Raw genomic sequence first — 25,688 nt, forward strand, 5'->3', positions numbered from 1 at the left:
CACCACTTTGGCTTTAAGGATTGGGCTTTTAGCTGCAGTGTTTTCCCCAGACAGGATATACCGACGTGTCCCAATGATTCCTTACAAATACCAAGAACAAGCTCAGCACAGACACTGGCATTAAAAAATGGTCCTACCAGCAGGAAAAACTGACTTAACTGAGGGGCTGTTACAGAGTGAAGCAAAACATGCTGATCATGTTTACTTAAAATCCCCCAAATTTTTAATTGTTCAAGGCTTCAGGGCTTGTCAGGCAGGTGCTCACCTGTCTGTCTGTAAAAACAGTTGTGCTCCACAGCGAGGAGATAAGGGAAAAAAAAAAACAACCAGAGGATATGGCTGTGGTGAAGAAAAGGCTTTGGATTCTCTCTGTTTAGATTCGGTTTTAGATTCTGAATCTGTTTAGATTCTCTCTGCTGAAGCTGGGATGGAATAGCAAGTGCTGGCCTCAGAAGTAAAGCACGACAGGTTTAGCAGCAAATTAGGACTATGAAGTGGAGCGAGGGTAGAAGACGTGCAGGAATGCTGTGGATCCCTTAACACTCAGCTGAGAAGGCAGGTGGTTGAAGATATAAATTATGAAGATATAAATTATGACTAATGATTAGTTAGCGAGGATTAATAGATGCAATAAAGACATGATCCTTATTGCTGTAGGGAACTAATGGCAGTTGCTGTAACAGTGGCGTGATTTCTTCTCTCCTGATTCTGAGTTCACTTCTACACGTTCTAGATGTTAAATGAACATGGCAAACCATAGAAAAGGGAACTAGATCAGGCATTTCAGCTCGACGGGTTCTGAGGGGCCACAGGGCAAAGACTCACTCAAAGGCACATCTCTACGGAAAGTTTTGCTACAGGTTAGTATATAATTTTGTGCTTAGGGGCAGAAAGCAGGAGTGCAAACACGTATCACCTTAACGGAACTGCTGCCTTTTATTTTACTGAATGAAAATAACAGAAAAGCTCCCTCCTTCTGTAAAATGCAGCATGGCCGGGGTAACAGTTCTATTGCAAGTCAGGAAACAGATGCCGCAATTCTCTATTGCTTGGTGTTACTTGGTGTTACTCTTAGTAATGTGTTAAGCGCTATCCTTTATTTCGCTCTGTCACCATGGTGTCCCCGTGTCCCAATGTACGGACACCCCAGACGCCGGGGGTGCTGGATGCCTTTCGCCTTTTGCTCAGCACAGCAATCTGCGTTTGCAGTTCAAGCCGGGGCAGCTGCGGCGCCCCTCGAGCGCAGTCTCGGCGGGTTTATGGCGCGGCCAGCGCCCTCCCTGCCGGTGCCGTGCGGGCTCAGGGCCCGGCCCGGCCGCGCTCACCGCTCCGGGCGCGTCGCGGCCCTGCCCGCCGCGGGGCCCCTCCGGGCCGCCGTAGCGGCGGGAGCGGCGCGCGGGGGCTGCCGGGACGGGCCGTGTGAAGTTGGGCGCGGCGCGGCGGGCCGCGAGCGCGCGGGGCCGGGGTCGTGCGGCCGGGCCGGGCCGGGCCGGGCTGGGGCGGGCGGAGCCGGGCCCGTCCCGTCCCTCAGGCGGCGCTGGGCCGGGCCTAGGGCGAGCAGCGGGGGCTCGGCCCGGTGCCCGCCCCGCCAGGTGCGCAGCGCCGCGGGCAGAGCGCGGGAGAGCGGCCGGGGCCGGGCGGTGCCGGGGGCGGGGTGCGCCGAGCGGCCGCCGGGGTTCAATCGCGGGGCGGGAGAGCTCTGCGTGAGGAGCGGCTCCGCGGGCTGCTGCCCAGGGAGGTGCATGTGCACCCTCAGTTTCCTGTGTAGTTCTGTGACTGTTAACAGTCCCGGCAGTAAGTAATGTAATGTAAGTATGTAATGGCCTAAAGCTGTGTGGAAGCGTCCCGCAAACTTTAGGAGCTGTGGAGTGGTTGCGTTCTCAGCTGAAGCGATGGCTCACGTTTACTGTCCTTGTTTGTTGATACTTTAAAATTACCAGGAATAAAAACCGAGAGTCACAGTTTCAAACCAGGCACTGCTTAACCTGGCTTTAAGTCTTAAAAGATGTCAGTCAGAATAATTAGTAGTAGTACATTGTTCTTGGCCTTTTTGCTTCGTAGCGTTTTGTAAGGTGCGATGGAAGGTGACTCATTGTCGCTCATATTCTGCTGTCAGAGGTTTAGTTCAGAGGATTCTCGGATGTCTTTGGAGTGGTGAGATGAGCGCTGAAGCGAGTCCTTCAGGTCGGTCCTGCCGGCCTTGCCCGGCAGCAGTTTGATTCTGGTTTGTATATCCCCATCTGCTGGTGGGAAAAGGCCCCTTCAGACACTCCGGGCTTCCTGGTAGGCAGCTGTGAACTGCGGGCATAAAGGCTTCATTTTAGTCTCTTGGTGCCGTACAGGGGCTGGCTTTGTGAAAAAGAAACCATGCATTTCCTGCCAGAGTTCAAGCAGCAGAAGCTTGGAGTGTCTGCTGCTTTCACTCCTGTGTGCAGCTGAACAGTACTAACTGCTTAACTCTCCAAGTAAATGTTGCAGTTATCCAAGAAAACGCCAACTGTACCATTTAAAATTGTGTCATTTTGGATTGTTAGGTTGCCTGGTTTATTTTTTTATTGTATATATTTTCACTTATTCATTTATTTTTGCCAGAACAGGTGCAGCCATGCAAGAAAGCATACGTTTTGCATCATCAGGAGACGACATTAAAATATGGGATTCCTCATCTTTCAGTGTGGTGGAGCAGTTCAACCCACATACGCCCTCACACCCAGTGAGTGCACTGTGCTGGGCCAGCAACAGTATCCTTTACAGTTTCAGCCTTATTTCTGTGGGTGTTCTGCAAAATTCCAAGGTTTTTTTCTTTCCTTTTTTTACTGGAGTGTTTGTAAACACAGGCCTGAAGTGTTTTGAAGCCTTGCAGAAAAATATTGGTAGATATTTTGACCAAAGTGTTGCGGTTCCCTGTGCTGAAGGGATTTACAGAATGAGTTCATGATGGTAAATAATTGTGAAGAAGTTTCTCATCTCGGGAGCCAGCATTTTTCTAATGGCTGTAATAGGCCTGAATTGCCTGCCAACTGTAAAGCTTGCTCCTTTGTTTCTTCAGTATTTGATTATGATACTTGCTTAATTAACTGTCAAACTTAAGCAAAGCAACTGCTGGTGTAGTAAAATTCTGTACATAGTATAGTGAGGAAAATTGTAATCAAAGATATGTTTTTTAATAGGACAGCTTCTTGTTGGTTCTGATAGTCTTTGATAGTGTCCACTTACCTCTAAGCATTGGTTTTCTTTCCATTGCTTATAGCATTTAAGAGGAAGCACAAACATTGTTGTGTAGGATAACATTCAGGGGATGGAGGTGGTTTGTCATCAAAATGCATCTGACCCATTCAGGTCTGTCATCCCTGACTTGGAAGCCAAGGAAGTCTTGGATAATGATAAGAGGGGCCAGGTGTTAGATGAACATATGATAAATCTCAGTGGGCTGCCAGGCTTGTATAGCTGTCACAGGAGAAGGTGGTGGTGCCTCATCTTGATGTAGAAGGAGGACAGGCTGCTGGCACACAAGTCCTGCAAGTTCTGAATGTCTGTCCTTTAAGTTAATGTATGAGAAAAAAAGTTGCACCAATTGGAACACAAATGAATGTTTTGGCTGCGGAGCCTGCAGAGAATTTGAAGCACAGATATAATGTTTTCATGTGTATGCATACACACTAGTGTGTGTTTAGTCAACTTTATCTACAGACAGTCTGTCTTATATGCTTTGTTCTTCCAAGTCTCCTCTTCATCTCCAAGGCTGAAACAATGAAGTACTTTATAGCCTTGTCAGCTTGTTAGGGATAAAGCATTAGTTCTGGTTACACGTAGTTCTGTAAAATGATACAAAAGAGTCTTAAAATAATGAAAGCAATAGCAAGCACTACCCTGCCTGCTGGTTCTGTTGTGTTAAATCCAGCCAATTAACCTGTGTTCTTCTTTAACGAGGAAATACAAAATCACAATGGGCATTGGCCAGAAGACTGAATGATTACTCAGTTTGTTTGGTGGTGGTGCAGATGCAGTTTTCCTGCTCTGTAATTCTATAAATGTCCTTATTACTCTGGAGTACTTGGTTTCATAAAAGGTTCTTTTTGGGCTTTTGTTTTTCTTTTCTCAGTACAGAGTGGGAGAAACTGGCAACTGCTCTTTGTACTCTAGAAGCTGTATAGTGAGGTAATCTAACATTTGTCATGACCAGGACTGTTCTTTAAATCCATAGTCTGGTAACAGCCACAGACATTCCTTTGAACTAGTGATAAATGGGGCTCGTACTTGGGGGTGTGGGGAAGCAGAATTGTAGACTGGCTGAGCTGCCTTAGTGGTAAAGAGCTCTTAAATAATACCTGGCAGATATTTCTTGTCTTTTCTATCAAAGAAATTGCTGTCTGTCTTGTATTGGCAAGTAAGGGCTGTAGTTAATTCAAGAGCTTCTTGAATTAACTACAAGAAAGAAAGCTTGGAAAATAGCCTTATGTTTCTGTTTCTAGGTCCCTGCAAGGTCCAATGCTTTAGACTGTTCAGCCAATCTGTCTTCTGTTCAATAAGGGAAACTTCCTGTTGCTTTTATTAATCACTAGTATCCTACAATTATGTTCCTTAACTTGTGACAAAGATAGATACCTGGCTACTGCTTCTGCTGCTGGTGATAAAATAGTTGTTTCAAGCTGTAAAAGCAAACCTGTCCCACTCTTTGAAATAGCTGAAGGAGTAAGTATGAGTAATGCTTTTCCCTCATTTTTTCCGCAGTTCACTTGGTATCCTGTGTGTCTCACATCTATTCTCCATATTGGGATCAATGTAATTTTAGTATTGTTAGAATTATGACACATACGTAAAAACGTTTCCTTGTGTGTTGTTAAACACATATAAAGAGTGGGGGCAATAGTGCTTTTAAAATAGTTCTATCAGTAAGAAGATACAGATGCAGTTTTGCAAATGTGATAAGTTGAGGCAGTCAGTGGTTCAGATGACCTAATGTGTAGGAGATGGAATAGCTCAAGTTTGAACTTCATTTTCCAGCTTGAGCTGTCAGTATTGTGCATACCTGTGAATTGTACACTGCAAAACATGAGAGTCTTTGGAGGGGTTGTTCTTGGAGCTTACATGTGCCAGCTTGTATTGCAAGAAACAAGAGAATTTGTGTTGTGTTCAAGGCTTTTTTTTTCTCTAGTTAAAAGGAAGTGTGGCACTTCAAAAAGCTGGACTTAGTTTTAGAAGAGTCTCTTCACATGGTCATTTAAATAGCTTGTTAGTGTTCTAAGCCATTCTAATTATTCTTCTTGGATAGCTGTTGTAATGCTAATTTGGACTGGAAATTTTCTGAAAAGTTGTTCAAACCTTGCATTTAGGGTGCTGAAGCAAACCCTTTCAGAGGTGGAGTGTTTGTCCTGAAGATTTCACTAAATTTGATCTCTAACTAATGCAGTCCCTTGCAATTTTATCATATCAATAATTAGATGGACGTGTTTTTTCTTCACTCAAATCTTGAAGACTTAAAAGTGAATTTTCAACATGATGGAACTGAATAATAATTTGTCCTCAATGTAGGCCTATCATTAAGATTGACCTTTTTTTTTTTGCAAAAACTGGTACTTCAGTGATTATTTTAAAAAGAACCACTTAACTGAATTATGAGGTTTGCTGCTATAATATTCCGTGTAATGTTTAGGAAATGTGAAGTATGTAACTTAGACAACTTCTTGATTTCCTTCTAACAGTTTTTTTTTTTTCTTTAACTTAGGATTTCTTTAAAAAAAAACTGGGTACCTGAATAAAATACTATGATTTCTCTTTTCAGAGTTTTAATTTAAAGGGAAAATGCCTACTGGAGGAAAAGTGCAAAAAATTTAAAATGGGAATGAGGAAATGCAAGTATTTGAAGGGATATTAATTAATGTCCTTACATGTTAAAGTATATTAAATATATGTCCAAACTCGACTTGATTTTAAATGCCTTTTGATAGGAAACGGCTGTAAAGTATGAGTAGGTGTGTCTGTCAGCGGGACTATTTGCACAGATGAAAATGGAAGCACACATCAATATGCTTTGAAGTAGATTTGAATAAATCCCTTAATTATCTTTAGCATACATTTTCTTCTTTCTGCATTAGGCAAAACAGACATGTGTGAGCTTGAATTCTAGTTCTTCGTATCTTGTCAGTGGAGGCCTTGATAACACAGTTAATATCTGGGATCTGAAGTCCAGAAAGATTTATCGCAGCCTAAAGGTAAGTTTGGCTGAGGAAGAGCTGTAGCTTTCCACTCCCAGGTTTTGCTGGCAGCTGTAAAAAATGTACTTTCCCTAAGTCTGGTGGCTGTCTGGATCAAGGTCACAGACAGGAGCTAGCACACATCTGGGTCTCGTTCAAGTTTCTGTTCTTTATGTGCTGTAAATAGCAAATTTAACAAGCGTGTGTAACTTGGTGTTTTTGGAGTACAATTCTGAAATTAAATTTACAATTTAAACACATAATAATATGTGTTTAAATTTCCAGAATAGACTTCTTATTTTTGCAAATTTTTGTTGGTGTTGTCTGATGGGGATTTTTTCCAGGAGTTACATTCCAGGTAATTGCTGTTTCTGATACATTCAATGAGAAAACACATTCGTATTTGTGGAATACTGTAGCAGAATTAATGTTGTGCAAAACTGGAATATGGTTCTCTTCTAACTGATTCAGTATGAATTCTCTAGAACTCTTTTGTGATACATGAATTGTAGGATGGCTTAGTGTCTTTCCCACGTGCCTTCAATAGATGGTTTGCCTTTGTTTAGCACCACTGTTTTAAGAGGCTATAAAACTTCAGCTTTGATTTATCCTTTTTTTCCTGGACTTTCAGTTACAGTTGGAAACAAAACCTCTAGGTCTCTAATACAATATTTCAAATATCTACTCCTAACTTTTGGGTTAGAAATACTACATTGTCTTCTCCTATATAGGAATATAGGGGAAAAAATAATATGTTCATTATACACAATATTATCACTGCAAATGACTCTACTGAAAAGCTGGTTAGTAAATATATGTTAGGTCTGAAAGTGACAGAAGGGGAAGTTGTCAGTAGTACATCAGATTAACTTACATAAAGTATATTCAAATATCACTGGTTTCTGGGAGACTTCACTTTTAAAATAATGTTCATAACGTCTGTGGTAAATATCTCTGTGGTTGTCATATTAAAATATTGCATATAATTATATGCTCATCTTTACTAATTCATTAAAACCACCCAATGCAAACAATCAGAGAGTGGTTATGATTCATCTTTGGTATGTTTTGCTGCTGTTTCCTGTGATATTCCATAACAACTCTTAAATCTTTCAAAATGTTACGGATAGTCAGAAAAATAAGCTGAATTTTATTTTGTAAAAGCATAAATTAGGAAGAATGTTTTTAACACTCTGCCTCTAACCTCCCTTTCCCACAGGAACATAAAGATGAAATCACATGTGTTGCATATAATTGGAATGATGGCTATATTGTTTCTGGATCTTTGAGTGGTGAAATCATCCTACACAGTGTTACCACCAATTTATCCAGTAGTCCCTTTGGTTATGGCAGCAGACAGGTAGGCTGGCTATGTTGAGTTCCTTTCAGGTACTAAGCTTAATTTGCAGTCTTCAGAAATTGAAACTAAACTTCAAGAGGTTTTAAGTTTTGGTGTTCTGTTTCATTTTAATTTTTAAGAATGCCCTTAAGGAAAGGAGAAAGCAGACTGCTGTGTGCATTATAGCCTTAAATACTAGGTAGCATTGAAATACAAATTTCTCAAGTGCATTTTTTATATACGGGATACAGCAAGTTTAACTTGGTAGACACTGGCTCCTCAAGAATAAACTTATAGGTATCTTAGAAGTGATTAAAGCACAGTTGGCTTTATAAACCAAAGCAGGATTTCAATTCACCACTCAATATATTGTTGAAGAGGGCAAAGACCATGCAGCCTGGATTCTAACTTATTCAAAGTTATCTGTACAGAAGGGGTGAATACAAGTTTGTATTTGGAAATACGTTTTTTAATCTGGAGATTAAAATTGCACAGATGCTCAAAGAGAAAAATAATGAGGTTTTATCTTACCTACTTAGGTGTTTAGTTAATATTTGGGAGAACTAGTTTGAAGGAAGATTGTGCATAAGGCAAACACAAAGCATATGTACTACCTAAGAACCTTGGTAGGGTTTGTCACTGCAAATCCTTTCTGCAGACTCAAAAGATATTAAAAGAATTAGTGGGTATCACAAGGGGAATTCCTTGATACAAGAGCATTTGCTGTAGTAAATGAGCTGTGTTGTCCCACTGGAAATTCCAATGTGTGCTCTTAGTGAGAATTGTCTTGTCTTATGGATAGCCACATATTTGAGTTCTAGGCATGCTTTCCTTTTTTACTGAATCATTTTTACAGAGGTAGGGGCTGCCTAGGGGATGCAGAACTGTTGCTTTGGTCCTAAACGTGACCTTTAATGTTGCAAGGAATGCTGAAATTGTGCCTTATTCCTTTTCTGTTACTGCAACAGCTTTTTCATTCTTAGATTGCAGATAGTGTCAAATTAAATTCTTCTCCTGTCTCGCATGAAGAGTATAACGTGGTGAAAAATCTCTTACATTCTCACAGCATCTTGGGAATTATGGTATACTTTCTGATGAAAAATCTCTGTTAAGTTTAAACTGTTTCTGCTCCTAGGTGCTGCAGTGTCTTTGATCCATTGCCAATCTCATACTTATATTGAAGCAAAATTGTACTTCATACTTGGTTTGATCTTAAAAATCCATCTATATAGTCAGGTCATTTTTCTGATTTGATTGTTGCAATCTTATGAGGAGTGTGTATGTGAGGCAGGAGCAGGGAGGTCCATGGCTGGATTATGGAGCTGAGGTGAATATCCAGAGTGCAGACTATGCTTCTAGTTAATTGGAAAATGAGGAAATTCTTGTGAAGATGGTTTGCATGAACCTGTTTGATATATTCAGTTCTTTCCACCAGAACGTGATTAGGAGTAAGAGATATGCCATGAATAACTATTTCGTCAGGTGAAATCAAGCTGAGTGACCTTTAGGATGGATAAAGCTATTTGATGTGTTAAAGTAATTGCAAACAAAGAGCTCCTGTTCATATTCCAAAGGGTCTACAACATTTTGTTAGGGAGGGCAGTTATTTGATTATAGCTTTCATTTAAAGTGGAATTGAGGTATGATTTTGGAATGAGTTGGCTAGTTGGATGTCCCAGTTTACCAGCTTGTCTGTGATCCTAAAAATGTTCTTTACTTTTATGTGCAGAAATGGCTCTGTTATTGTCTTGGGTATTAATTGGAGAACTGATTCTACAGTGAAGAAAATATCTAAAGACTTGTGTAATTCTGTTAAATTTAAAAAGCCTTTACTTGATTTATAGCTGAGGGGCCGGCTTTCCTTAAGAGTAAACTTTAATGGATAAACAGTGTATTATACTGTTTGATCCTGATACTAGTTTTCTGGCTTAGGAAGGGTCACCACACCATAGTGATTTTTTTTTTAGAATTGAGGAATGGGAAGTCTAACCTCAAAAATTTTAGCTTGTCTGTCTTTGATTCAGCATGCTGGAATGTAGTTTCCATGCCAGTTAATTTCTCATGTTGTGTAGATTCTACAAGTAGTAGAATAGCTCAAGGTTGCCATGCTTTCTCTGGCTTTAAACAAAATTCTTTTCATAGGAGCATTGGTCTATAGTCTGTTAATTGATTTTAATTTAGAATACCTTTGTATTTTATTAGAATTGAGTTCTTGCAGAGTTGTTTGCAGATCCCATAATTTGTCTTTGCTATTGGCACTCATTTAGACTACCAGATTCTTCTCTCGTTGCTGTTGTGAGGATAAATTAAGGTTTGTTTCAAAATATAATGTTTGTTCAAGTCTTCACTGCCTGGTGCAATTCTCCTAGCAACAGGATTTAGTTTAGCTGTTTGAACAGCTGGCTGATTTGTAAAGGAGTCTGATGGATTCTGGCCGCTCCATATAGTGAAAAGTTTGTCAGCTTTTAAAGCTAAAAGTGAGGAGTAGTGCTAATATGGGCAATGTCGGCATATGAAAGAAAACAGAGAACTTGCCCAGACCTGTGAGATTAAGGAGAGGATAAAGGAGAAAAGGAAATGACTGACTTGGTAGGATAGCAAAAGAGGTTTGAGAAGACCTAGAAGTGAGTAATCTTGGTGGGCAGAAGAACAAGAATGAGAAAATGGAACATGGACATGCCAGGGCAGCTAAGGAGGAAGGTATTTGGAGGTAAAGAATTGAGAGAACTGTGAGGGTCAGGAATATTTCCCATGTAGATGCTGTTTGTAATTAAAGCTGTAATTCCTGAATCTCTCAGTGTTTTTTTCAATGTAAACAAACAGGAAAATGATGATAAAATTGTGACCAGTAGAGGACCATATTAGTGATGAAGAGTTGTAGTCGTTCCTGTTTGAATATGTGGTTGAAGGTGCCTCCTCTTTAAAGCAGGTTGAGGCAATTTGGCTTCCAGCAACACTCACAATACAAGTGCTGGAAATGATACTGGAGGAATATGAAGCAACACATATCTCCATCAAAAGGAAGTTAAAGACAGAAGTAGGATAAAGGCCAGTACAATGCATTGTGGTGTGGTCTGTGCCAGAATAAAACAATAGCTTTTTGAGAGCATTTTCAGGCAAATGAAATATTTCAGCCCTCTTTGGACTGGACTTGAGTAAAGTACTTGATTCAGTGCTTTGTGAGAAAATACTAGATAGGATGGGTAAGAAATTCATTGATAAATCAATCAAATCATTCATTTGATAAATCAAACATTTTCTTTCATTATCTGTCTTGTTTAATATTTTCAGTAGTGCTTATGATAGTAGAAGTAAGGTCAGCAAAACTGGGTAAAGGTCTGGAGCACAGGTCTTGTGAGGAGCAGCTGAGGGGGTTGGGGTTGTTCAGCCTGGAGAGAGGGGATCTTATTGCTCTTTACAATCACCTGAAAAATAGGTACTAGCAAGGTGGGGATTGGTCTCTTCTCACAGGTAACAAGCAATGGGAGAAGGGAAAATGGTCTCAAGTTGTACCAGTTTAGATTGGATATTAGGACAAAATTCTTCTCTGAAAGGGTGGTGAGTGAGGCATTGAAACAGACTGCCCAGGGAAGTGTAGAATGATCATTCCTGAAAGCATTCAAAAAACACATAGTATTTAGGGACAGGTTTAGTGGTGAGCATGGCAGTGCTGGGGTAAGGCTTGGACTTGATGGGCTTTGGGATCTTTTCCAGCCTTAACGATTCTGTGGTTCTAGGTGGAGCTATGATGAAACCCAGTGGGAAGGCATTTGCCCATAAGAGAGGATTGTGTCAGTATCAAAAAATGATTAAAACTATAGACACAGGAATAACTGTGACAGAGTAGAAATCAAGATACCAGATTTAAGGGGCAACTGAGGTTCTTTATTAGAGTAGGATTTCAAAATTCCTGAGGGAAAGTAGTTGGATTTCTTAATATAAAATGACAATGATTAAAACAGACTCAAATAAGAGCAAAATATTTTGAGGATCATAAAAGATTTTAGTTGGCCATATTCAAGAAAGATTCATACTGGGAGAGTTGCAAAAAGACAGTTCTGGGGGACTCTCATTTTTTAAAATTGCAAAATAGAGCCTGAAGGAGGGTGAGCTTGCTGTTCTTTAAAACGGGATAGCAGCACCTGGGGAGTTAGGAAACTGTTTAAGTGTAAGGACAATATGGCCCTAGGAGTGAATATGTGCAGCTGGGTCATAAGTAAAATTAATCAGGAAATTGAGTACTGTAGTATTAGAGCAGTGAGCTTCTGAAACATCCTCTGCAGCAATGTGGTAGAAACAAAGTATCTTTTCTGAAAGGCAAGTCAAGTTCCTGGTTGTGCTATAGCAAAGCTGCCTGTGATAAAGCACACATTATCCTCTTCTGTGGTCTTGGTCCACAGGTTGAAGCTTTTCTGCAGGACCTACCTACTTGCTTAACTCTGGAGTCAGTGTGTCTTACCAAATTGGCTGATATCCAAGTACCTCAAGTCAGTGAAGGGGAATTAAGTTCAACATTCATGGCAGAAGGCTAGTTGGTGAACTAATGTACCTTTCCACTCCTTTAATTTTAGATGTGTTATGGGGATTTTTTGTATGAAGACATGATATTTGCTGAAAATTTGAGAAACTTTTCTGGAAGTTTCAGTTGTCTTCTTAATTTTGCTGATCAGCTCATATGGTACCCCGTAATAGTAAAAAAGGAAGGTCTCACCCCCAGTAGCAAAAATGGCATTTTAATGCAAAATTATTTTTTCTGGTTTTACTGTTTATATTTCAGAGTTGGAAGCCTTTGTTGATTACTTTGTTTGTATTCCTAATATGTTTGTGTCTTTAGAAAATAATTTAATATAATATTTAATATTGGTATTAAAATTAATTTTTATGTGTGTTTTACAGCCTATTCGACACTTGAAATATTCATCCCTTAAGAAATCCTTGCTGGGCACTGTTTCTGACAGTGGAAATGTAACTCTCTGGGATGTAAATAGCCAGAACCCGTATCATAATTTTGAAAATACTCATAAAGCACCAGCCTCAGAAATCTGCTTTTCTCCAGTCAATGAGCTGTTGTTTGTAACTGTAGGTTTGGATAAAAGAATTATTTTCTATGACACTCTAAGTAAAAAGTGAGTATATGAAAGACCTTTTGATTTTACAAGATTGCTTATTTTGGTTTTGTAAACTGAAAAAACATGCCTAATGATGCCATGAATTATTTCATTCAGCCCCATGCAGAATGGCTGAAGTGGTTGGCATATTGCTACTGGAGAACCTGTCCCATAGTCTGTTTTGCTTTCTAAGTTAACAAACAAACAATTGAAAAACCCCAAGGCATGTGGGAACTAATTGAAATCCAGTTTATGGGTGATGTTCTCCAGTGCTTGTGCTTGGGCTTTTCTTGTTGGTAGAGAGCAGTTAACTTCTGTGAGGGGCAGTACAGCCTGTGGCAGCCACCTGAGATTAGCTTGCTTGCTTTTCTAGTTAAGATAAAAGATTTAACTGTGGTGCACAGAACTGCTGAGATAGGAGGGGAATGTTTGATGAAAAAGCAGGAAGGATGGGAAATAGGTGATGGGACTTCGTAGTGAGAGGATGGGATGGCAAGTGGTTTTTGGGACATTGGTTTTAGCATCAGTAGTGCTTTTACTCCAGCTCCTCCTAGCAGCAGGAGTCTGTTTGCATTTTGGAATGATGCAGTAGAAGGATGCAAACTAAGACCTCAGGTTTTTCCTAGAGCTGTGGGAGGAGTAGAGTTGATAGGCTTGGAAAGTTAGAGGATGAGAGGATGTATATAGTATGATTGCTGCTGCAAATGATGATACCAGTAAATAATGTTGGTTTGCTATTAAGAAGGCAATGTGATGCTGTTGTCATGAAGTCTGTTGGGGCATATGCAGTTTTTTTCTTGTTAAGCCTGAATGCTTAGTGTGAGCCTAATCCACTGTTTCTTAAAATAGTTCACTGAATTTACTTGGTACTGGAGAAGCTGAACTCCTGACCTGTAACTGAATTATGAAAGCTTATATATATATTTCTTTTAGATATTCTGTGTTGAAAAGACCAACCTTTGAATTCTAAAAGCTTCATCCTGTCATTTCTCATATTTGAAGGTTACTGAAAACAGTTGTAGCTGATTTTCCTCTGACCACAGTAGACTTCATGCCTGACGGTACTACTTTGGCTATAGGATGTTCCCGAGGAAAGATCTGCCAGTATGACTTAAGACAGCTGACATCACCAGTGAAGGCAGTTACTGCTCACAAAGGCTGTGTGAAATGCATACGTCTTCAGTTCAGCAGCACTTTTTCCAAGGTACTTTTAGTGTTCAGTATGCAGATTAATGAAAACAAAGCAAAAGCTTAATTTCTGAAAAAAGTTTTAACATTCACTTCCTAAGCATTATAGATGCCAACAAAATGGGATCATACCAACGCAGGAATTATAAACTGCTTAGTCTTAACTACTGTTTTAGGCATTGTTAATGTGGAATTCCCCCCATTCCTGGCCTCAGTATAGAAATAAGTGGAACTTGCAGTCTTCTGGGTTTTCTGGTGTGGATATGCTGCCTTTGCAGATCATGCAGATTATGGCACCTCTGGTTATTTGTAGGCAGAGCAGAAAGGTCTGTAATGGCCCTTCTGCTTAAGAAGAAGACACAGAGCTGAAGATATTTTGTATGTCCTATATATGGACTTTTGCTATGACATATAAACAATGTAGAAGGTAATTAAATAATAGAGAAGACTTAAGAGGTTCTTCCAAGACTTAATTAGGCTCTACTGTAATCGAGCAACCCTGTGCTTCCATTTAGTGGACACTGAGAGGACCTTTGAAATGGATTCTTTAGCACTCAGAGACTTTCCTTCTCCTCTAGCAAACTTGCTGCTAGTGGTTAACTATTCCTGTAACATTTGGAGTCCCTAATATTGTAATCTCTTTTTTCTGCTATGTCTAATCCTGGGATCAAAATTGAATCATGCAGGGTCACTCCACTGTTAAATTGTTACTATTCTTGTGGAGGTCCTCACAGATGTTTCCCATGCTCTTTGAAGTTACATGAAGATACTTTTTTTCATATTTATAAAGGCATATCTCCTAGGCAACCTTTGCGACTTGAACTGATTTTTTTTTTTTACTGTTTTTAAAAAGGAAAATATATTGTCTTGTATTTTTACTTTAGGCTGAAGGAATAATAACTTCTTGTAATTGGTTCTATTTTTTTCTTCAGTCTAACATAATAGGTTCTTCAAATAAACCTGTGTCCAAAAGAGTAGAAGTCAAAGCTGGTAGTAATCTTGGAGGAATTCAAAATACTGGCATCAAAAACATTGCCTTGCAAGCATCAGCAGCAGTTTCCTCTCATCTTATGTTGACAAATGAAAATAAGGGAGGAGAGATTTTTCAGGAGAAAACAGGTAATGTTGTGTTCCTACTCTTAGAATAGGTGGCATAATGGGGAAGATGGAAGCAGTGTTTCATGTTTTGACCATTACAGTGTAAAAATTTCACTGAGGGAAGGGCATTTGTTCGGAAGTACTGTGTTTGTGTACCTGCACATACACTTTTTTTCCCTCCCCACTGTGTAGCACATGCTGTGAGACTGTAGGAGGTAAGCTTAAGACACATGAAGTCTTAAAATTGTGGTGGTACTGTGGGACTACCTCTTGCATTCTGACTTCTTGCAGATTATGTACATAATGGAGTTTCTAATGCAATGTCTGCATGGAATGCAGAGCTACAGATTTGTAATTCTTGTACTGAATAGAAGTAGCAGACCTCATCAAGAAAAACAAAACCAAAAAAACCACCCAACCTAACCTGGGAAAACACAGGGAAAAAAAGCAACCTAGTCCAAAAACCCAAGTGACAACTGAACTGTATTTTTGTGAGAGGCATGATTCCAGTATCACATGGTAGGAAGGATGTTTAAATATAGTTACAAGTATGATTAGTTGTGTAACTGTACTTGCTATCTATGCCTCTGAAATTAGCAAGTTCTTTGTAAGAATTCTGAGTATTCCAAAACTGCCACTGTGTGACATGTACTCTAAATTAAATTTTGTTTAATTCAAGAGTTCTGAAAATATCAAATCAGTAACACTGCTTGTTTGATTATTTGAAAAAATCCTCAATCCATTTTAATGTAACAGCACTTTCCCCCTCCCTTTTAAAATAAGGAGAAATACATTTAGTAACAGTAATTAGGCAATAAGCCACTGCAGTCCATAGGGATGTGTATTAATGACCTCCCTTGGGTATGCAGTGAAGTATGAGGTGAAGTAGAAGGTTTTGTGTGTATGCAAGAAGTGTTGCTAATCAACATTACTGAATGGTGTGGAAAATTTTATTTTGCTTAAAGCATACAATTTATTATCTTTATTTGAAGATGTAGTGGCTGTTACCCCTTAAAGGGGACCATGCATAATAAGTGTTTTAAGAAAGTAAAGGCTTACCAAGCAAAACAGTTTTTTTTAATCTGAGTATTTGATTTAGAAGTAAAAACCTCTGAATACTGCAGAAGATATGGTCTTTAAGGTTAAAAATGAGGATGGATGAATTACCACAAACTTCATTTGTTGTCTGGAGTTTTTTCTAGAACCCGTTCATGCGATTTAACTTGGAGAAATTAGGGGCATTCAGTAAAGTAATCTGATAACATATTTAAACAAAATTGAGGCTTTTTGTCACTGGTATTTTTAAGGTACAAAAGTATAAATGAAGTCAGAATATGATGAGAAACTCGGATGTACTTTGAGTTGGCTTCCCATAAACTCCCATTTACCGGCTGTTCTCTGCTTTAAGTACCTTACTACATTTGTATTTCTGGGAATGGGTAAAAGTGCACAAGATATTTTGGTCCAATTTTATGTTACACTTTTTCCACGTAGATCCTCTAAATTCTGACGCACAGGTTGATGCTGCACTTCTGATTTGACTCAGTATACCAAGTATTTGCTTAACTAGCAAGTGCAATCCTGTGTTGGTGTCACAATTGACACATCTGAAGGAGTGAAAATGTAATATATTAATACATTTAAATGTGAAATCGTAAATATGACTCAGGTTCCACTTAATGTAAATACTTGGACGTGATTAATTGCAGTCACCCACACAGTCATATTTGGATCACTTCAACAAGTAATCCCATCTAAAAAAGTAGTTGTAGGTTTTGTGGACATTTTGTGAAATTATGATAGTTATTCTGGTGGTTGTCTGAGCAGTTTAATTCTCTTCCTAAAAACTGTAGTTTGAATAACTGCTGAGGATTTTTTTGGACTTAAGGTATGCTTCCTTTCTTCAGATAACTGTCCTTGGTGCCATGCATATAAAAAGCTTTTTTGCCCTTGGATTAGGTCAGGGAAGGGGCTTGAGGGTAGAGTGAAGAAAGGTCTAGGAACAAGTTTGGTTGGGTTTTGTTTTTTTTTTTGCCTGCAATTGTAACTTCAATTTGATTTTCTAATACTAGAATATGTACGCTGATTTTTTAATATTACAAGTAAGCAGAGACTACACTAACACTAGATAAGTTTTAAAAAAGGTGTTTCATATAATTTCCCTTCGAATGCTTAATGGCCCTAATACAGCAAAATTTTTTCTTGCAGAACAAATTTAAATTTTTATCATCTGAATGTGGTTATCTTATTAGCAGAAGGTTTAGTCACTAGTTTCACTTCAGCTGATCCACCATAAAATTGCTGTGCCCATCATAGAGATTTCTCTGAGCATGAGTGGGTTCTCCAATTTTACAACCCTCCTCTTGGGCTTTTAGCTGTAGTCACCTTTGTTGACAGCCTGAATGAGGAAGTTAATATTGACCCTCTGACTGGCATCTGCAGATGTTCTGAAGTGCTTACTGGACTTCCCAGGTATCATGCTTGGTGTGGGATTGTTTAGCCATAATGTATGTTATTTTTGGAAAAGGTCAATTACTAATGGAATGATCTTGTCCTTTGAAGGTTTTCCCCATAGTTCCAGCTTGGATGTCATTCCATCTAAAGAGGCAGATCATGGGAAAAGTGCTGAATTAAGCAACTTTGATGATTTTGGTCGAAGTAGTTTAGGAGACGTGTTTTCTCCAGTCAGAGATGGTAAGTTACTAATACTGGAATTTGCAAAGCATAATTCCTCTGCATGTAGTGTGACAAAATGTCACTTGTGACTGACTGCTGTACCTACTTTATATTTTAATTTGTCTTTGATTATGAACTTGATGCAGTGATACAAATGTGTCTGTGTTCTGCTGTTTTGTAGATATTATTGCAAATAAAGTGACTGAAGATCCTCAAGGAAATGGTAAGCATATGCCTGTGATAGGTCTTTGGAGGTCTGTGCTAGTTCTCACATGCTGATTTTGTCATACCAGTGAAAAAAAAAAAAACCAACAAATGACCAAAGCAGACAGTGAAACAACTTTTCTGGGAATTATCTGACACATTGAGAGACACAACATGGTAACAGGAAGTCAAGAGTATGGTCCTAAAGTGATTGGGTTTTTTTCCTTAATACAATTTATTGTGATATACAGAAGCTTTTCATGTTTTATTACTTTGTAAGGATGGGGGCACCATAAGTTGTATGGAAGGATGTAGTTTTTTGTGAAGTACTTTTTTTGGTGATTTCTTCTGTCAATCAGTTTTCTATGAGTGTGCAAGCTTTTTAACTGTGGAATAGATGTGGTGTGTGTGTTTATTGACCTGTGTGTTTCATCTTTCTCTTTTCATTTTAGGCCTGGATTTCCAGTCCTACGTGTTGGGTTTGGATTTTCTCCCACAGCCAACCATTGCCTTTCCATTAAAAAGAAACCTGGTGGGCAGTAGTGCACAAGGGACACAGTCTAGCCCAATACATGCACTTGTGGGATCTCCAATTAAAGAAGAAGAGGAACATCCAGAGACTGACTCCAAGAAAATAAGTCTTGGGAAACAAGAATCTAAAGATGTCTTAAAGCAGGTGTTCTTATTATGAGTGCTCTTTTTAGAATCTTGACAGAATATTACTGCCTGAAGAAAAGAATACTGAATACTGCCCAATCTGATTTCATTTTGCAACTCTGTTCACGCACTATTAACACAAATCCATAAAACCTTGTGTGATTTAGATGAATTGGCCTTCAGCAATGGAAGATAAATGTATGTGTGTCTTAAATAAGATTGGTTACATAAGTTCCCATGAAACAAAACAGGTAGCCTGAGGAGTATTTAGATTTTTCTAGAAAATCAAGAAGGATCACTAGATGGTTGCACCAGTATGATTGATTGTTGTTTGTTAGGTCAATTCCACTCTCTTCTTTCCCTATTCTCTGTCTCCCTCTTTTTCTTGAGATATCTTTGATATGTCTCTGCACAGAGCTTTGCTACTTTTGTATTGCTCTTGAGAAGTCTAAGTTTGCTAGGAGTGATACAACTTAGTCACAACATTTTTGATGTGAAAATTAGAGGCCCCCGCCTTTTTCACTTGCTTCTTTATGCCCACTTGAGGCAATTTAGAATGTTTTAGCAATCCATTTTTCAGATACCTTGCTAGGAAATGAAAAGCATGTATTTCTGAGCAGATTCCTAAAAGCAAAAATGTTTGAAGGTGCATTTCGGAAAACTTAGTCTTCACATGCAATTAGACAATTGTAACAAGTAGATTTAATCTTTGAAATAAAAAAAATTGTTTCTATTGTCAGGTTTCAAAATCAAGCTTATCAAGCATAGAACCTTCTCCACCATTATCTACTCCTGATGCAAATGAGAAACCAATGAAGAATATTCAGGCCCATCCTGCATATGATTTACCAGTAAATGGTACTACCTCAGCAGGTAAGTTGATAATTTTGGCACAGTCCTAGGTGTGGTTGAGTGTAAGCTCATGTGAAATCTGATAAAATGGACTTGATCTCGGTTCTTTAAATCAAGTCAGCCCTCTTAAAATGTCTCTAGTTGCCTCTGAAAAGACTTATTCTAAATCTGATGGGTTTTTTTTACCAAGCAATACTTGAGGTAAAATTAATTAAATAAATAATTATTTTTTAGAAAGTACCAGTGTAATGCAGTATATGAGTGGTTTTTATTTATCTTGAGGGTTCTCAGTATTTTATTTTCAATTGTAAAGGTTCAAAGATAACGTCACCTGTCACTGCTGGAGTTGCAAGTTCGTTGTCAGAAAAAATAGTAGAAACCATTGGGAGTAGCAGAACAAATGCACCTCTGACAGCACTTCAAATAAACTTCATTCAGAATATGATACAAGAAACAATGGATGACTTCAGGTACTGGTGTTCCTGCAGAGTGTTTTGTTTTCAATGACATGTTTTCTTAATGAGGTGTTTCAGCATTGCTCAAACAAATTTCTCTTTGGATTAGAAAATTACACCATTTATAGCCCTATTTCTGAAAAACTAGGGATAAAACTTAGTTTTTAATAGCTCTGATGACTAAATAGACTGATGCCTCTGAGGGCTGTTGGTGTATGACTTTGCTGATGTTTCCAGAATGAGTGAATATTTCTCAGATGGTAAATTCAGTCTGCATAGCAAGATCTCTACTCTTTTCCTGAAGCTTTGCACTGATTTCTTTTCCTCCTTGCTTGTCTCCCTATCCCAGCAGGAGAAATTTCAAGTTGACAGTGAGGAGAATTTGACATAGCCAGTTGAGTTGTGTTGGCTTTGATTGTTGTTATCTTGGCATGTGTATTTCTGCTGGTGGAGCTTTGCTTTGAAATAACATCTGTGCTGTAAGTGATGGTTGGTGTCAGCTTACCTTGTGGATATCTAACCAACATTCCAATTGTCTTGAAAGAAGTCAAATTAGCATGGTTCTGTTTAGAGTGGAGTTTGAAGAAGGTGAAAAAGTTAAGAGAATCTTATCTAGGGCATCACTTCCCACTTTAAGATGAAGTAGGTTGAATGGAGATGGTGGAGAAGAATTGCAGGACAGGGGAACTGCTGCTGTCTTGACAAAAAGCAAAGCAAAACTAGTTTAGTAGGTCTGTGACTATGGCTGCTCTCTATCTGCCAACAGAAAAAATACATTGAATGTTATTTAATGTCTTTACATAAATGTAGTATGGTAAAACTCCCCTGGGACTTTTTGGTAATAAACAATTACAACACATGTAATTGATGTAACCTAAAATGCAGTCTATGTATTGCAGATGTGTTTTCTTTAAAATATATGTTCAGGCACTCCAGAGTTGGAAGTTATGCTTGCCAGTCTTTTACTTCCAGTACCTCAGATCTGGAGCCTTAAATATTGTGTTTCTCCTCTGACCTATACTTTCTGGAGTGGCTGGAAGGCTCTGCTGGCCCTTTTCCCAGTTTTTAGTTGCAGATACATTTAAACTGATTATGAAAGATTGTTAGTACTGTGGTCAGTAAGAGGGAAGGGAACTGTTGTAAGCTTCCCATTGAGGTAACTACCTCACCTGTTGGAACCTGAGGAAAGGATTTTTATCTTCCTTGCCTGAAATTCATTCCTCCTCAAGTGAAAGGGGTGGGGGGGAACCATGAACCTTCATGAAAAGACCAGGAATAATACATAATTCATTGGTTCCAAAAAGATGTTTGTTTCTTGATCTCCCTGTCTTTGGGAGATAGCCTACATCTTTGGATTTATAGGATGCTAGCTGGCATCTATTCTTGATACACTCTAAGAAGATTGCCTCCAGTAGGAATTCTGTAGCACAATAATCTGTGGAAAGAGAAAGTGAAGATTGCCTTTGGGTTTGCTATATGTTTGAGGAAAGGAAAATTAAGTAAGAGCTGTGTCTGTGCACTAAAGAAACACCTGACTTTGTCAGACCAGTGGTACCCATAGCACAGTACTCAGTCCCAGACAACTGCACTGTGCTGCACTGTGCAGGAAGAACTTGTCAGCTTGCCTGCTTTTCTGTGACCTGGTCTTGTTCTTGCTCAGCTCCTGGAACTCTTGTGTTAGTGTCATGATCAGAGGCTATTTTCAAGCCTAGTTTTGGTAGTGTGGAATGGTTGTCCATGAATTAACAAATTCATGTCCACTTCACAGACAACACTGCCACTGCTTTTTATGTAGATTAACCTGGATTATTCCATGGTATTGAGAATAATGTATCACTTACTCAGTTGATGTTTTGGGCCCTTTTACAAAAGACTGTTGAAAGTCATATATACTGAAAAGGTGTATCTTCAAGTACAGATAAATATCTTCCTCTGCAGTGCTTATGAGCAGTAGATTGAAAATTAGCTTTGAATGGTAAAAATAAGAGGAGCTTACTGCTTGCAAGTGAAAAAGAATATTGATATCACCATGTATATATTTGTGTTTCTAAACTGAAAAGTCCTTCATCTTCTTATGTGCTGAAAAAAAATGGTACTTGTAAAAATCAATATCATAACAACAGTATTCTAAAATAAGCTGTAGAAGATTGTTCATAGTCTTAAGGGTTTCTAGACTTTTGATGAGAGCAAAGGGGAGGAATTGTGGAGTTTTGGGTGCTGAGGGTATGAGAGAGACTGCTTCCTAAGTAAGTCTGAGCATCTTCCTTTTGCAATTCTTCCCCCAGAGAAGCATGCCATCGAGATATTGTGAATTTGCAAGTGGAGATGATCAAGCAATTCCATATGCAGTTGGTAGGTACAAGGACCATGATGGGAAATGTATCCAGTTTTCAATTTTGATAATGCTAAGGCATGCCATCTTCTCTCAAAATTGAAAATATATTTTGTTTATTAGGAAAAAGAAAGGGAGGATTTCATGTGAAGGAGGGGGAAAACAGGAATGGGAATCTGTGAAATTGCTTTTTCTTTTGTTAATAAAGGGAATCTAGGGGTTGAGTAGGTATGAATTCCATATTTCAGGAGATATAAACATATTCAGCTGTCCTTCAGAAGGGGTAAGGAGAAGATAGATGGAATTCAAATAGAAAGCTTTACTTGTAGATACTATGTATGTACTGAGCTATTCTGTATTCTTTAGCTTCACCTTTTTATGAATCTTTGTTCTTTTGATCTGCATTAAAAAGGCCTTGTCTGGGTTCTGAGCATTTTAATGGAATCTGCATTAGTAGATTCTCATCCTGAAGAACTGCAAAATATCCTTTGATAAAATATTCACCAATGTATTAATGATCAAAATACTGTATGTCAGCTTAAAAGGGAAAATCTTACTTTTCTTATCAGAAGTTTTTAAAAACAGAATTATCTAAGTTATTTCATTTTTAAAAGAAATATGAAAGCCAATAGGATAAAACTGGAATTATTAACTTTATTACTACTGATTGAGACTTTTTTCTTTTCTCTAGAATGAAATGCATGCTTTACTTGAAAGATACTCTGTAAATGAAAGCTTAGTAGCTGAAATTGAGAGACTTCGAGAGGAAAACAAAAGACTGAGGACTCACTTCTGAAAGATTTACATTGCTAATTTTATTAGCGTGAACTCACTACAGGTGGTGTGTCGTCTCTGACAGATCATCTGTCATCACTGAAGTATTGTTTGAAGACCTGTTATTATTTTGAACATGAATCTATTCTTCTAAATAACTGGTGTAAGATACTTTGTGTAATTATAAAATTTGTAGCAAATAGGCACTGTATAAAGAACATTTGCCTCCTCATGCTGGCCACCTTGCAACTTAGCCTTCTAACAGAAAAACTCCAAGGACAAGTATGGTGCTGGAGTTTTAGCAATACATAAAGTGCCTTTTTGTAAACAAAATCAAACCAGGACAGATGCTTTTAAAGAACTTTTTTATATATACCTACTTTTCTATCTGCTTCTTTATTCTACTGATGTCAGAAACAATCACTACAGCTTGCCTTTCAGGTACTTTCCTTGAAGAAACAGGGGAGTGAAAGCTCCTCTTTTGTGCACAACATGGAGTCTTGTTTACGAGGAGTTGGAAAGTACAGTAGTCAGTTAAGTTGATTCAGCTGGCAACTCTTCTGTCCTGAGTAAAACTAGAGCTTAAAAATACTCCCAAATTCGGTGCCACAGTCTGTCTTATTGAATTCATTAGTTTATTGTTGTAAATGCTACATCAACTGCACAATGAGACTTTTTTTGCTACTACTTTGGCTATGAATCTAGAATTCTTTTTATTTACATGTATTTGAATGTTGTCATAGCTTGTCTGATTTGAATGCAACTTTAGTCTTCAAAATGTAAGTATATTAATAATATAGCCATTAATAATACAGCAATGTGTAATTGAAGTCTTTCAGTCTGACTCAAGCACCTTTTGTGCCCAACCTCCCCTTCCACTGGTAGTGAACAACACATGATATTGAGCAGTCATGTTGTAGTTTTGAGTTTTGTTGGTTTAGCATTATTGTGGCCTTTTTCAGATAGCTGCATACCAAATCTATTATCTTGTATTATTAACAACCATTAAAGAGCAATCATTACTTCAGTAGCAAAACAGTATCATAGTGGTATGTCAACATTTCTGAAATGAAGCTCAGTAGGAAGTCCTGACTGTTGAAGTGCAGGGGATATTTGGCTTGGCCTTTATTTTGCCAAGAAGATTAAAACTTCAATTTTAAATTGCTTTAAAAATCAAGTTAAAATTTTAAATTGAGATAAAAATTTCTCTGAAAGACATCTTCTACGGGTGCTTCTTGCTATTTAAGTTTTTCTGGAGGCTTCTTAATTTTTCCTCTAATATTTGCTTGTTTCTTTTCACAAATTCAAAACTCAAGCAAAGTCTAAAGAACATGACACGTTAATTATTTACTACATCTAGTGTTTAAATCCATGATGACACTGCTACTAAATGAGTAGATAAATAAAGGAAAGCCATAATATATAGTGTAATTTATTTTTATATGTTGCAAAACTGAAGAAAAGCTCCAAACATGTCTGTAACGTTTCCATATCTTTAACTTTTTTTAAAAAAGAGACTTCCTTTTTTTGATGTCATTTAATGAAAAACAGTCTTGTAGCAAAATGAGGGTGTTCAAGTAGCCTTTAATATTAGGGAAATGACTTTAAATGTCTGTAGTTCTACTGCTTTTAAAAGCTTTTTAAAATATTTCTATATCACATATAACTTCATATTGAAAGGAAGCAAAGGAAGTTGGGGTTTTTTTTTTACTAACTTAACACACAGTATAGAGAACTCTTTGTTAAGTTCATAGGATATGTAAGCTTGACACACAGACCACACAGTTCATGAAGACAGTAGTAGCTGAAGGCAGCAAAAATATCTTAGCATCCTTCTATGTATGCTTTTCAGTGTTAATGAAGTAACCTTGCATATTTCCATTGCTTGATTTTTTTCAAGTTCTGAACTCTTGCTGGTGTACCTGGATGACAGCAGGGAGTTAGACCATTATCTTGGGTATTTTGCTTATAGGTCATTTGTTTTCCTGACACTGAACTGTATAATGTTTTTAATTCCCAAATGGAGGTGGCTATAGCAAGAGTGATTAAAAAGACTTTTAGGGCCTTTGTCCATGTCTCAGGATTACTGTAGTGCAAGTGGCTACACATGGTGTGTGTTGATCCACTCTGCCTATCTCTATAAGGGTATGTTTTGCCTTGTACACAATCTGATTTGTATGTTAAAATAAAGCTTGTTTCAACCTTTTTGAGAAGAAAACAACTGTGGTGACGTGTTTATTAAAGAGAATAATCTGTGTTGCAATTGTTATACCTCGTCAGGCACTATCTACCTGTAATTCTGGAGTAATCTCTCTTCTGCCTCTGGGTTTGTATAGACCATCCAGTCATTTCCACAGAAATGTTCACAACACCTCATGCTCTTGGAGTAAAGGACCGATAAGCAGTTCCCCCTTCCAATTTGAAGACTGTTACAGTCATGCCAGAGAGATCATGTTCATAGCTAAAAATCACGTTCAAACATATTTTGGGCAGGGGGAATAAACTTGTCTCCTAAAATCCTGGTGAGTTGGACATCCTGTGTCTTATTCATGTTAAAGTTATGGATGTTTAATTTTTTTCATTCCCTTCTCTCATGCTAATACAGACTTTCTGTGATGAGAAGTTTATTTGCAGCATCAAGGTATGTAGGGTTTGAAAACTGATTTTGACTAATTGATTTATTCTCATAAAAATGCCAGCATGTTCTTACTTCCTGGCAGCAGTCCACCAGTGCCTGATACACACACTGTGTTCTTCATAAGCACGACAAGGATGAATTTGGAAGTTGCACATTGCCCCTCCTGCAAAGGA

The 25,688-nt window shown here is 38.3% G+C and overlaps 1 protein-coding gene across 5 annotated transcripts; it reads left to right on the forward strand.

Annotated features, from left to right (window-relative positions):
• The first annotated feature begins 1,436 nt into the window (after window positions 1-1,436).
• NEDD1 (NEDD1 gamma-tubulin ring complex targeting factor) lies at window positions 1,437-25,082 on the forward strand. Of its 5 annotated transcripts, none has more exons than XM_064419790.1 (16): window positions 1,437-1,592; window positions 2,598-2,741; window positions 4,598-4,692; window positions 6,096-6,212; window positions 7,414-7,554; window positions 11,934-12,020; window positions 12,430-12,659; window positions 13,644-13,845; window positions 14,762-14,948; window positions 17,490-17,621; window positions 17,785-17,826; window positions 18,260-18,483; window positions 19,205-19,337; window positions 19,630-19,786; window positions 22,057-22,123; window positions 22,795-25,082. In XM_064419790.1, the coding sequence occupies exons 2-16, from the start codon at window positions 2,606-2,608 to the stop codon at window positions 22,897-22,899; spliced, it is 2,055 nt and encodes a 684-aa protein (XP_064275860.1). In that variant the 5' UTR covers window positions 1,437-1,592; window positions 2,598-2,605; the 3' UTR covers window positions 22,900-25,082. The 5 variants fall into 5 exon arrangements, 4 of the variants coding, with proteins under 4 accessions (XP_064275860.1, XP_064275859.1, XP_064275861.1 ...); XM_064419789.1 differs by lacking the exon at window positions 1,437-1,592 and adding an exon at window positions 1,662-1,808; XM_064419791.1 differs by lacking the exon at window positions 1,437-1,592 and adding an exon at window positions 1,689-1,808 and having other exon boundaries at window positions 2,593-2,741.
• The last annotated feature ends 606 nt before the right edge of the window (window positions 25,083-25,688 follow it).

The sequence above is a fragment of the Passer domesticus genome, chromosome 5, assembly GCF_036417665.1.
Source record: "Passer domesticus isolate bPasDom1 chromosome 5, bPasDom1.hap1, whole genome shotgun sequence".
Classification (NCBI taxonomy): Eukaryota; Metazoa; Chordata; class Aves; order Passeriformes; family Passeridae; genus Passer; species Passer domesticus.